General features: G+C 47.5%; 1 protein-coding gene across 16 annotated transcripts in view; it reads right to left on the bottom strand.

The window, feature by feature from the left end:
• ADGRB1 (adhesion G protein-coupled receptor B1) overlaps positions 1 to 13,144 on the bottom strand; it is a 283,024-nt gene that overhangs the window by 36,147 nt on the left and 233,733 nt on the right. For all 16 annotated transcript variants that reach the window (XM_085572623.1, XM_085572625.1, XM_077781806.2 and 13 more), the window contains 2 exons: positions 8,135 to 8,201; positions 4,489 to 4,574 (listed from right to left, as the gene is read on the bottom strand). In XM_085572623.1, coding sequence (XP_085428749.1) covers positions 4,489 to 4,574; positions 8,135 to 8,201 — 153 coding nt within the window. The remainder of the gene's footprint in view (positions 1 to 4,488; positions 4,575 to 8,134; positions 8,202 to 13,144) is intronic.

The raw sequence follows: 13,144 nt of genomic DNA, 5'->3' as shown, positions 1-13,144 counted from the left end.
TCACTGCAAAAAGACATCCTGATGAGCACCAACACAGCAGCAGCAGTGGGCCCAGTGGCCCCGTCTCAAGTGGCTATTCATTAGTCTTTTCATTAATTACAGTGACACAAGTCATCATTCCTGTCCAGAATAATGACTAAGGCATCCCACAGAAGCTTTCAGACACGGAGGAAATTAGCTCCTGTGTCCACAGATAAATATCTTCCAGGAAGGATGGTGTCAATCCTGTGAGGACAATGGCTGAACCAAAGATAAAGTGGGTCTGGAGAGGCATTAGGTGCACGACCCTTAAAAAATAAAAGTATGACAGCTTATCCCCAAATCTATAAGCCACAAAGAACAGATAAGCAGAGAGACAGAGAGAGGCAGAGATAGGCAGCAAAAAGAAAAAAAGTAGATTGACTTGAGGAATTTGATGGGAAACTGTACCAGAAAAAAGATGAATGACACTGAATCACAGAGAACTGGCCAAAAGACCACTGTAAACACACAACTGTAGCTGCTGTTGGGTGTGTTTATGCAGAAAGTTGCAAGCAGTGGGCACAGATGTGGGTACATTCATCTCCTAATAATTCCTTCTGGTCGGGGGCATGAGGTTGTTAATACACTGAATTTCCATAGCAGGTTTAGATTGGCGCCTGTGCGTATGAAAGGGAAGCTAATTAAATAATCACAGCGAATAATGCCTTCATTTAATTTAGCTTTTTCTGCTTCCTAAACATCCACAAAACGGCTCATCTGGTGTGTTCACTGGAGCCTGGACTTTGCTACCTTTTATTGAGCAGTGCTTTCCACCATGCTCAGCCCCAAGAGCAGGAGCACTGCTTCCAGCAGGAACCATTCCCAGAGGAAGGGCAGTCCCAACCCCTTCCTGTCTCAGTGGATTTATCACCTTCCTAATCACTCTCTCCCCTCTGTGCTCTGACAACCCACCTCTGTTCTACCCCATCAGGACACCTGCACAGAGATTGTTTCACACAAGGCTTTGGGGCAAACTCTTGGGTGGTTTCTGTGATCAACAGATAAAAGAGAGGTCCTCTAAGGGAGGAAAATGCTCCTGTCTCTCCTCAGGAGTGGCAGAGGAAGCCCAAAGAAATTAAACTCAGCTAAAATTACTCCTGGTGAATATCCCTGATGGTCTCATTCTTCCCCCCTGCCTGTGTGAGCACACAAATGTGGAATAAACGCTGGCTGAATAAATTTGAAATTCATTTTAGAGGCTCCTGACATTAAAACATTCATTTTTTGGTAGTAATCCCTTTAAGGGAGCTCAAACAATAGAGGTGGAGTTGGCCAACAACAGAGACTGTTTTCTGGGATGGTTTTCTCCATTCCCAGACAGGTTTTGGCTTTTCTCCAGCTCTCCAGGTATTCACACCCCTTTCTCTACAGCCTGGTTTTGTGATCCACCTATAAAATCACTGCCACTAGAAAATCTGCATTTTCTGACAGATGTGACAACAATAATCACAGCTACTTCCACTGCTAAGTACAGGGCAGAATTTTGTGTTTCAGGTATTATTTCGTGAGAACTGTTGGCACTGATGAATTTGTGACAACCAATCTGTGGAGTGTGTGCTGGGCTCCTCTTAACATCCAACATCTCTTTCCCCCCTCCCCCCTCCTATTTTTGGGGGATTTCTTTTCCCCACCCTTTTTAAAAATTGTTTTTGCAACACTGAACCATACTTCTTGCCTCTGCTAAAGGAAACACAACGTTTCTTTAGACCATCTCCTCAGGTCCAAACATCTCCAAGGCCGTTACTCGTTCTGATTTTCTTCAGATCTACCTTCCAACACGGTTCCCAAGCCCAGGCCAGAAGCAGAGAACTAAAGGGAAAGGGCACCAGGGCTCTCAAAAGTGCTCCCACACTCTCAGCAGGGGCACTTGGGAAGGGAGAACAAAACCATTGAGCACAGATAAGGCTTAAAAGTGCTGCACACACACACACGGACACGAAAGAAGGTGGGGGGAGGGAAGAGAAAAGAAAGAAAAAACAAAGAACATCAGAAAAATGACTTTTTTGGATTTGTTTTCTTTTTGTTTTGTTTTTTTTTTTTGTTGCCTCGCAGGTTTTGTTTTTAAAGCCCAACTCTGAGTGTGATCAATAACCAGCTGCTGTGCATTAAATAAGGTCACTCCGTGTGCAGTTTGGATTAGAGAGGGAGGGACTGAGAGGCAGCAACTTGCTGCTTTGCTAATCCAATAAACCATTTATTGCAGCGCTGACTTTCAAGTGCAATTACCCTGCTCCAGACCCTGCCTTGCAGCCTGGGTGGTTTTTTTTTGAGTTCTCTCTTTGTCAAGAAGGCATCATCCAGAATGAAGCACTTGCTTGTTAGCAGCTGCTCGAAGCAATGAACCAAGGTCACTTCTTCACGTATTTTTCAACCCAGCAGCAGCTGGGATCTCTGATCACCCAAATCTCTTGTTTTATGGCCATGGCACTGCTCAGGCACCGAAATTCCCCTCTGCTGCACCCAGGGACCCCAAGGTTTGGTCATGTCAACACTGCTGATAAACCCTGAGCCTAAACAGGTCCCCGTGGTTTTTTCAAAATCATTAAGGTTGGAAAAGACCTCCAAGACTGAGCCCAACCTTAGACCAAACCCCTCCATGGCCATTAAACTCTATCACAAAATCCCAGGTCCACTTGTTTCTGGAGCACTTCCAAGGGATGGTGACTCCACCACTTCCCTGGGCAACCTGTTTCAAAGCCTGGTTCTCCTTTCAGGGATGAAATTTTTCCAGATATCCAACCTGGACCTCCCCTGGTGCAGCTTGAGACAATTTCCCTTTGTCCTGTCACTTGTTACCTCGGAGCAGATTCCAGCCCTCACCTCACCACACCACTCCCTATTTCAGGGAGCTGTGGAGAGTGATGAGGTCTCACCTGAGCCTCCTTTTCTCCAGGCTAAGCCTCCCCAGCTGCCTCAGCTGCTCCTGGTATTCCAGACCATTCCCCAACTCTGTTCCCTTCTCTGGACCTTCTCCCAGCTCTGTTCCCTTCTCCAGCCCTTCAAGGTCTTTCCTGGAGTGAAGAGCCCAAAACCAAACACAGGATTTGAGGTGATGGATAAGAATTTTTTGCCTCTACCCTGGGTTTTGCCTCCACCACTCAATCAAAAACCACTCAATTAAAAACCACTTTCACCCCCACTACTCAATAGAACAGTGTCAGGAATATTGAACCTCATCCATATTATCCACCCCTGCCCTCTGAGACTCAGTGGAGACCCCTTCTCCCTCCACTTTGACAGAGAGGATAGATCCATGCATCCTGTGTTTTGTCCACCAGCCTCCAAAGGTTTCAAACTCTGCCTCCATGCAGAGGAACCAGAAGAGCTTTTGCTCTCCTCATTTCTTTGTGAACAGCTTCTTCCTTCCAGAACACAGCTGTTACCCACAGTGGTAAATCAAATTCCTGCAGTGGACAATTGGGAGCACAGATCCCTGCCTTTCCCAGCAGCAGGTAAGGACAGAGCTTCTCTGACTGCAGCAGGAAGCCAAAAAGGCAGGGGAAAGTAACACAAATCTGACCTGGGCATCTGAGGAGACTCAGAGTGTCAGCCTGCCATTTCTGTCCCTTGCTCAGAGTAGAGCACAGCTCAGGGATAAAATCTGAGGCTAAATAAAATCAGACTGCAGGCTGATAAAATCAGACTAGATAAAATCAGACTGCAGGCTCCTTCCTAGAAATGGAGAGCAGAAGGGCTCTCATCCTGCTGGGGGTGTTGGCAATGGCAAAACAGCCACTGACAAAAGTTTGGGAGTAACCCAAGAGAGAGCCCTGCCTGGGAGCTGCTGCTCCCAGGGCAAAGTGGTGGGGAGAAATGTGGAGTCAGCTCTTGGCTTTATACTCCAAAGGAAACCAGGTAACAAAATCCTCTGGATTCAGGAATGGAGGCTGTGGAGAAGATAAAGAACCTCAGGTGGCAGCACAATTTTTTTCTGGCAGCAGAGGTTCTTAACTCACCTCTCCTGCTGCATGCATCTGCTGCTCTGCTCGGCCTCCAGAACCCATTCCCTTCCATCACACACCTCTGCTGTCCCTGAGACACCTGCCAGCCTCCAGACACCATCCCTCTGTCACCCAGCCCGTGCCACGTGCCACACTCAGCACTGCCGAGCCTCTCTCTGCCGTCTCCAGGAGTGACAAAAGCCACTTTGCTCTCCCTCATTTCTGGGAGATGTACCAGCTTTGGCTGAAGCCGTTTTAACAAAGAGATGAACTTTCATCCTTCCTCCACAGCAACACAGGGCTGTTTCTTGGATTTCTCTGTCCTGCTGCACTGAATGATAGTGCAAAGGCATTAAATCAAGTGCATTTTTTTCTTTCCTTTTGTTTAAATCTGGTTTTGCTTTTTTTTTTTTTTTTGTTGCATCCACAATCTCTTTTTTCACCCCTTGCCTGGTTATTGATCACAACCTTGGGTATTTTTGGTTTTTATTTTCACTCTTTACTTAGATGTATTGATAAGGCATACCCTGCCCGTTCCTTCAGTTTCTTATCTGTTATTCCATCTTTGGATACAAGTTTGTTAAAAACCAGAATGCCAATAACCATGTTCACCTGTCAAAAGAGAAACAACACACAAGTTTTGTTCTCAAGCGGGTCAGGTCAAGCTCAGTAACACAGAAGGGTTTCTCCCAAAGCCAGGTCACACTTCTGCAGGCCAACACCACCCCTTGTGTCCCCTGTCCCCCACTGTCCCACCTCCCCTGGCCGTGCATCAGTGAGCTCAGCACAGCAGAATGCAGCTGGCAGCAGATAAAGGAGGCTGGAGAATCATTAAGACTGGAAAAAAAACCCAAGATCATCAAGTCCAACCCTCAACTTGGTCTCCATGAAGCAGGAGAGAACTTCCCAGATTGCTGCAGGGCTGTTTGAACCCCAACACTGCCTGAGGTCCAGCAAGGCAATCTCCAGGCACAGCGACAATTTTTTGGGCTACAGGGAAGAGCAGTGGGTTGACATTGGCTGTCTCCCAAAGCACCTTCTGGAGTCAGAAGCAGCATTAAGAGAATGCAGACAAGGTGTCACAGTTCTGTCCTGGTGAAACACCACTACTGCTCTCAAAACAAGAGGTGGAGGAGCACTGGAGCAAGTAGAAACATCATCTGCTCTGGTGGGATGTCCTGGGACACGCCATTGAAGGTGGCACAGCACAGGGAATATCCCAAAAAAAAATCAGTGGGCAATACAATCCCATGCAGTCTGTTTTCCTCAGGGTGAGAGCATGGATGTCTGTCCATCAGACACAAAAATCCAGAGTGAAACACAGGCTGGACAGAGCTGAGATCCTGCAGAGTGACCCCAAACTCCTCGCTGTGCCTTTCCAACTGCATCCACTGCTGCCAGCTGCATCTGCTTTGCAAACCCCATCGGAACCTCAGCGCCACGTTAGTGACACGCCAGCCCCACCCCTGCCTGGAGGAGGTCATGATGGTGGAAAAAGGAGACATTCTCCTGGCTTTGCTGTCAGTGGAACAGCTGCTGGTGTAGAAACATGTGGTCAATGCCGTTTTCCATGTGGGGCTTTCAGGGAAATGTTTTAAGGCCAAATTCCGAGATAAATTCACATGACTTTACATGTTTGTGACTTTAAGAGATCCAAAGAGTCACCTGACGCTAAGGAAGGGACCAAGCCTCTGCCTAATTGCCTAAATCATCCTCAAAACAAATGATCAATCTCTCTGCTGGTTTCACTGGCTCACTGATGTGGAGCCCACAGCTGGGAATCCACAGAAAATCTCAGAAATTGCAGTTATTTTTGTTTGCATCAGATGCTGGGTCAGAGGACAGCTGAGGCCATTTCTAGGTTTCACCAAGAGAAATATTTAAATAACACTGGCAAGCCAGGCACAGTGACATAGCCAAGGATCAGCAGGGAATCAACACCTGGTTATAACCCTGGAAGGAGAAGGAGCACTTTGAAATCACTGATCCTTCACTGAGGAAGATTCAGAAGTTTTTCCTTAAGGTGCAGCCAGACAGGAGGAAAGGTGGGGTTGAAGTGTTCCTAGGGCTGGCCAAAGTGTGAATCCTCACTCCTATGGAGCAGGGGTGACAACAATGAGCAGTTCTGAACTGCTTTCAATCAATCAATCAGTCAATCAGTCAATCAATCAATCAATCAATCAATCAATCAATCCAGTACATTGATCACCACGATCAACATCCTGCTCTGATCCTGGCTCAACTTCTTTCCTAAGTCAGGGATGTAACACAGATATTCTTCCAACAACATGCAGAGTAGCTTTGCTTCTTTATCTTTGAGACAACTTCCAGCAGCAAAGCCCCAAGTCTGAGATTCCTGGAGATAACCACGACCTGACCACTGCTGACCCTGTCCTCACCTCATTCCACGAGCCTCCCCTTGCCTTCAGCCTTCTCACAACTTCCACCAGGCTGCTCCACGTCAGCTGGATGAGCAAAACTGCTTCCAGCAGCTCTGTGTTTAAGGTAGATCAGGATTTTTTAAGAGTAAAGGTGAAATCTTTATCCTTCAAACCTGCAGCTGTTCAGTGTCAGTGGCCTGACTGTGAGTTATGAGCATTGCTGAAGCTGCAGGCCAACCACCTTCAGAGTATTATCAACTTTTTGAGCTCATCTCTTTGCAGGTTCCCATTTATAAAAAGGCTTTCCATGCTTCTTCTTCTCCAAGCTCTTTGGTGCCTCTACCAGGGCAATATTCATTTGTCACTTTGGCCAGGAATGAGTCAGGGAGTCCAAAGGAGGTGTGTGGCCTCTCTCTTGGTGCTGATCAGGGCCAGGCACCCCCAGAGATGATTCACCACTGCCAAATATCTGCTGCTGACCCCTCTGTGGGGACACCTCATTTCCTCTGCTTGATGGCAAGGGAAATCTGAGCTGCCAAATGGAAGCAGGCTCGTGTGTTCTCCTCACACTTTAAAAGAGTAAAAAGAGAAAGATCGCCTCCCTTGTTGCTGGCACGACAAAAGCGAGGTGGTTTGAGGCAGCAGAGTGACTCTGGGCACTTCCCTCCGAATCACTGTGTCACAGCCCCACAAGAAAGACCTCCGCTCATGCCAGTTTTGATTTCTTGCAGAGGAGGGGCCACTGCTGGCTTTTCTCTTTGTCACCGTGATGAAACGATGGCCCCAAGGTGGTTTGATGTGCAGTGGCAGCGCTGGGAACAGAGGCAGCCCGAGCTTTTGTGGAGTTTACTCTCCTGTAAGCTCCTGCTGCGGGGCATTTCATCCCTCAGGCACTGCACCGAACAAAAGCCTGAACTGAAAAAGGAATTTCAGTGTCAACAACCCCACTCCTGTGGGACTCTCCAGAGCCTCAGAGGGCATAAAGCTCCTCCATTGGATGAAACAGTGGGCTGGAGAGAAACTGCAGAAAGGTGTGGGGGCTCAAATGTGGCTTTAAACCCATCAGAAATTGCTGCAGGAGGGATTTCCTGGAGGATCAGCCGTTCTCAGATTCTTTCAGCTGAGGTTTCTTCCCTCAGCAGCAGGGAAGGAATGTCGCTTCGAGTGACAGCTTAAACTCAGATAATAACTGGGCAATGTTGGTGTTGGGGCTGTGCTGGAGCCAGGGGTGATGGGACAGAAGAACAGACTCCCCATGCAGGAGCTGGAGTTTAGGAATGCCCATTTTAACCCTGCCCATCTCTTTGAATTCAAAGCAAACTTGACATTTTTAGAGTCAGAAGGGATCCCCTCAGCATTGAATTGAATATTTCAATTTCCCCTGCAAACAAGGAAACCTGCTCACATGCGCTGGGCTGGGATGGGCCAGGAATAAAAGCTGGGTGTGAGGGACAGCCTGGTCTGAAAACCACCAGGAACAGCATTTTCTGAAGGAGATAATGTCAGTTTTCCACCATCATCCTGCACTTCCATGCAGACACAGCAAAACCAAGGTAAAGCATTAATCAGATGTTAGGGGGCTCCAGTGAGGACAGAGGGGGAAGGCTGAGGCACATTACATTTTGGAATCTAACCCATCCCAAATTGTTGGCTTTGCTTGTTATTCCTGAAGGAGGAAGCTCTTTGAAACATGAGTGGAAATAAAGAGGGGCATCCTTGGGTTGAAAGAACAAGGAAATTGCTATAAGATATAGAGGAGAAAAAAAAAATCTTTCAGACAAGCTTAAATACCAAAACGACAGCAGCCGCCGGTCCCACGAAGGCGTAGAGGAGTCCTCCCTCCAATGACAGCCAGCAGCTGGAAAATGAAGAGAGAAGAGAGAGTGACCCAGTGGCAAATGTCCCCAACAGGCACATGTTGGCTTCTTCCCTCTGCCTGCCAGAGTTCAGCCTGGGAGGTGACACCCCACGGCAAAAAGAAAAAATAAAAATAAAAATAAATTCTCAGACTTTAAATCAAGATAGTTTTGTTTCCCATCTCTCCTGAACTTGCATAAAGGCTCCTCTGCCTGGGGACCTGCCCGCAGGATGACATTTGACAGGGGAATTCATGCAAAATTAAGGAGAGTGCTCTGTTTCAGACCTGGTCCTGGAAGCAGCTGCAGCATTTGGCTGGCAAGATGATGCTCTTGTCCTACTTACATGGGAGGAAGAGTGGAAAGAGTGGAAATTTTCCTCTGCTCATTTGCTGGGCCCTGTGTCTTCCAGGGGTGCAGGACATTTCTTTTCTCCCTTTGAGACTGCCTCCATGGGGAAATTCAACAAGACAGCAGCAAGGTGGGAATTCACAGCATTCCCTGAGTGGAATTTCTTATGGAATAAGCTGAATGTGAGGTGTGTGGTGCCTCTTCTGGAAACCAGCTCACCCCTTCTCCCTCACACCCACATAACCCGAGAAGGACATCTCCCTTGTGCACTGACCAGATGTGGAATTTGGGCTCCTGAACTGCCTGGTGCCTTCCCAAACTGAGGGAGCTCTCATTTGAGACCTCTTGGTTGAGAACCTGGAAGTGTCCAAGGCCAGGTTGGATTTGGCTTGGAGCAACCTGGGACAGTGGAAGGTGTCCCTGCCAGGGCAGGGGGTTGGAATGAGATGACCTTGAAGGTCCCTTCCAACCCAAATCATTCTCTGAGTTTCTGTTTTTCGTGTTTGGCTGTAAAGTCAGGAAGGAAACGCTTTTTCCCTCGTGAGTGACTGAGCCCTGCCGAAGGATGAGCAGAGCACTTGGGAAACCTCCATCCTCAGAGACATTCAAAAGCCACCTGGGCACAGCCCTGGGTCAGCTGGAGGTGCTGGGACACCTAGATCACCTACTTGAGCAGGTGCTTGGACAAAAAAAAACTCCTCAGACTCTGTGACAGCCGTGAGCATCCACAGCTGCACTGGAGCTGAAATTCCTTAATTCCTTTTTTTTTTTTTTTTTTTTTTTTTTTTTTTTTTTTTTTTTTTTTGTGGGGAATCCAATAATTCAGAGCATGGACACACAAACTAAGTGCTCCAGGGCAGGAGAGGATGGGAATTTGGAGTGTGTCAGCAGCCCCTGGGAAAGTTTGCACATCTTAATAGGGCAGAACCCTGGAGAAAATGTGGGATGGAGTAATCCTGTTTCAGCAGGAAACAGCCGTGCACTCACACAGGAGAAGAGCAGGAAACCACAATGGAGAGGGAACTTTCTCCAGGCTCTTAACTCAGCTCACCCTGCAGTAATTCACTTGCCCTGCCCTCAGCAAGATGCTTTCATCCTGCATCAGGAGCAAACTGATGCTCCCAGGGGAAAAAAAAAGAAGCCTTCCTGGAAACATTTCAGCTTTGTTGATCAGCCTCATATTTTCTACAAATTAAATCTCAGTTGCAAAAAATGTTAGTATTTTTCAGCCCAAAAAAAATGGAAATATTACAAACTGAGAATTAAAAGTAGGATATTCTGGTTTTCTCCAAGGTCTGAATCTTGTTTATGTCTAAATTAAATCTGTAATGTGCTAATTTAATCAATTCTGATTTCTTCCTGATAGCAAGTTGCTCTGTCACAAGCTGTCTGAGCAACTGTAATAATAAAATGAATATCAGCTGAGGAGCGGGGGATTAAAAATAAAGCTCTGGAGCTCTGTAATGACTGGATGCAAGAGAAGGGCTGCCAAATCCCAGTCCTCGTCCAAACCTTTTCATCCAATGCTCCATCCTGATTTTTGAGATGTTTTTTCCAGCTGGTGGATCAGATGAAGAAATGTGACAGTCCTGCACTGCAATTAGCGCTGAGGACTTGGGGCAGGGAGGGTTCTCATTCCTGCCGGGTCCCTGGCAGCTCCCCCCGGGAGCACCAGGAATTGTGCAGCTGAGCTCACACATCACCCAGCCCCAGCCCTGAGCCCTCCTGACTGCCTGACCTCCTCCCACAGCGCCCATCAAAGCCTCTCTGAGGCTCTCAGAGGCCAAGGGAAAGGAAAGGGTGAAGGGATATCCGAGAGACAGAACTGACAGCAAACCCCAGCCCAGTGGAGATGCTTTTAGCCTGGTGCCTACGAGGCACAGAAATATTTGCATTTTGCTAAGAGGTTCCCTCGTACTTTCCAAAGGATCTCTTCAGTGATTTTTAAAATAAAATTATCACTGGAAGGGAGGAAGTGAATGGTTTAACAATTCCTAAGCAGTGTTTCCTTGACTGACAGCAGCTCTTGTGTTCAACACAAAAAAAAAACCCAAACAAAACAAAAATATTTTTTGCAAACCATCTGATCTTTTAGTGACTTTTTTTGTGGCACAGATGGGAGGGGTGGCTTTTGTCTTGGTCCTGGGAAGGGCTGGCTGCCACTGAGCCCTTTTCACCAGCTCTCATCTCAGTCCTGTGTAAGGTTAGGCAGCACCAACAGAACATTCTGTAAAACTGAGATTACAGTCGGGAATCAGGGCTGTGTTTATCCAGAGATTAACCCAGGACCTGCTGAGGTACCTGTGGGTCACAAAAGCCCTGATGCAGTGACACCCCAGGATCCCCAGAAATTTGCTGTGTGCAGGCTGTGCTCTCAGAAAAGTTCTGATGAGCTCTCTTGTGGGGAAGGATGTGAGCTCCCAGCACCAGTGGCACAACCTCAATTATTCACTTCAAGCTTTAGGAGCTTGTTTGTGAAGCTTTAGAGGTCCAGAGGCAGTCCCTGGAGCACCAGCTAAAAGCAGAGTTATTATTCAGGCACTCAGCCTAATCTAAGGAGGTGATCAGTGGCAGGTCCTTTAGACCTCTGGTACCCCTCAGACTTTCTTTGAGACTGGAAGTGCAGCCTCTACCCTGCCCCAGCATGCTCCAAACAACAGAAAAATGTCCTTTCAAATGCAGTTCAGACAAGAGAAAGGAAAAATCCCCTTGTTGGAATGTCCTGAGTAATAAAGGCTGAGAGAATGGCTGCTGGGAATCACCACTCACAGAACAAGAGACACACTCCAAATCCTGCAGCACATATTCAATTTTTAATCTGAACCTCTCTCTCCCTCCTCAACTCATGATTCAGTGCAGTCTGGCCAGCTAAATGGTAAATATTAAACATACTGCAAGCTCCCTAAACTTACCACAGGCTCTGATCTCTCTGCATTAGAGCCTGGAGACACGGCCAAGCCTTTGATGATGGGACAACTCTTGGTGGGACAGAGTCTGTCCTGCTGCTCAGCTGTGTTTCATTGTTAGATAAAAGCTTCATCCCATGTACAATAAAAAAAAAAACATAACCAAACTGAGTTAAATCCTGCTAAGGAATCCTGATGGAGTTTGTGCCAGTGTGGTTGGGCCACCTTTGGCACGTCCTGAAGATCCAGCCTCAAGACACATCACACATTTCACACCCTGGGAGTCTTTAACACCAAGATTAACTCTGCAGTGCCTTCAACACTTGGAGCTGTCCCCAAAATGCCCTCATGACCATGTCCTGTAGTTGGATGTCAGGGTATTTTTACCACTCTGAGTGGGATAAGGAAAAAAACCCAAAGGCTGTTGAGTGTTAAATTCTGTGCTCACCTAATTATCAGAGCCCTGCTTTGGCTTCATGTCCACTAAGGGAGCTCACACACTGCTCTTGGGACTTTTAAAGCATCTTGGAAGATGGTTTAAAAGGCTCTGTGTGGTTTTTAGAAGTCCCTTGTGGTTTATCTTGTCAGTTCTTGTCCCTTCCTTCTCAGGGAAAAATGTGATTAAAGCTTTTCCTTCCTTCTGCAAGCTGGAAACATTGGGCCTTGGAAGTCTGCAGTGCCCACCTGAAATGCCCCATGAGTGCCCACTGGAGGCAAAACTGGGCTGAAAGGACCTTCAAGATCTCCTGGTTCCAACCGCCTGCAATGGACAGGGACATTTTCCACCATCCCAGGGTGCTCCAAACTCTGTCCAACCTGGCCTTGGACACTTCCAGGGATGGGGCAGCCACAGCTTCTCTGAAAAGCCAGTGCCAGTGCCAGGGCCTTCCCACCCTCACCGGGAAGAATTTCTTCCCAATATCCAAGCTAAACCTCAAGTTTTGGAGTTCAGCTCTGAAATTGCTGCTGGGCAGTGCTGACTCTGCTCTGGAGGAGAGGTAAAACCAAGGGCCTCCCCACACAGCAGTGCCACAGAGCTTTTAAGCCTTTTTGAGCAGGAAAAGAGGGTGAAGTGTGAATGCACTCCGGAGTCTGTCCGAGTGCCCTGCCCTGTGGGCCCAAAGCAATATTTGTTCCGTGTTTTAAAATGCACAAAAGTGTAAATGTAACTCTCGTGACAGAGATGCTCCATTTTATTCAGCATCAGGGCTCATGAACCCACCACTCAGTGCAAGTGAGCTCTGTTTAAGTCTGGCTCTTGGTAAAGCCAATTCCAGCAGGAATTCAGAGAACTGTGGAGTGGTTTGGGTTGGAAGAGACCTCAAAGATTGTCTTGTCCAATGCCCCTATCATGGGCAGGGACATCTTCCACTATCCCAGGTTGCTCCAGGCCCTCTCCAAGCTGGCTTTGGACACTTCCAGGGATGGGGCAGCCACAGCTTCTCTGGGCAAACTGTGCAAGGGCCTCAGCACCCTCAGAGGGAAGAATTTCTTCCCAATATCCAATGTAAACCTTCAGCTCAAAGCCATTTTCCCTTGTTCTGTCACTACATGCCCTTGGAAAAAGTCCCTCTCCAGCCTTCTTGTATGTCTTTTAGGCACTGGAAGGTATCAAAGTGTGAAATTACAACAGGACAGCAGTGTTGGGGGTGTCTGATGGGATCCCTGAGCTTGAGAGAACCATTGTC

Source organism: Lonchura striata, chromosome 2 (assembly GCF_050655825.1).
Source record: "Lonchura striata isolate lonStrDom1 chromosome 2, ASM5065582v1, whole genome shotgun sequence".
Classification (NCBI taxonomy): Eukaryota; Metazoa; Chordata; class Aves; order Passeriformes; family Estrildidae; genus Lonchura; species Lonchura striata.
Note: the sequence above shows the minus strand (reverse complement) of the source record. Positions and strands in the feature narration are given on the sequence as shown.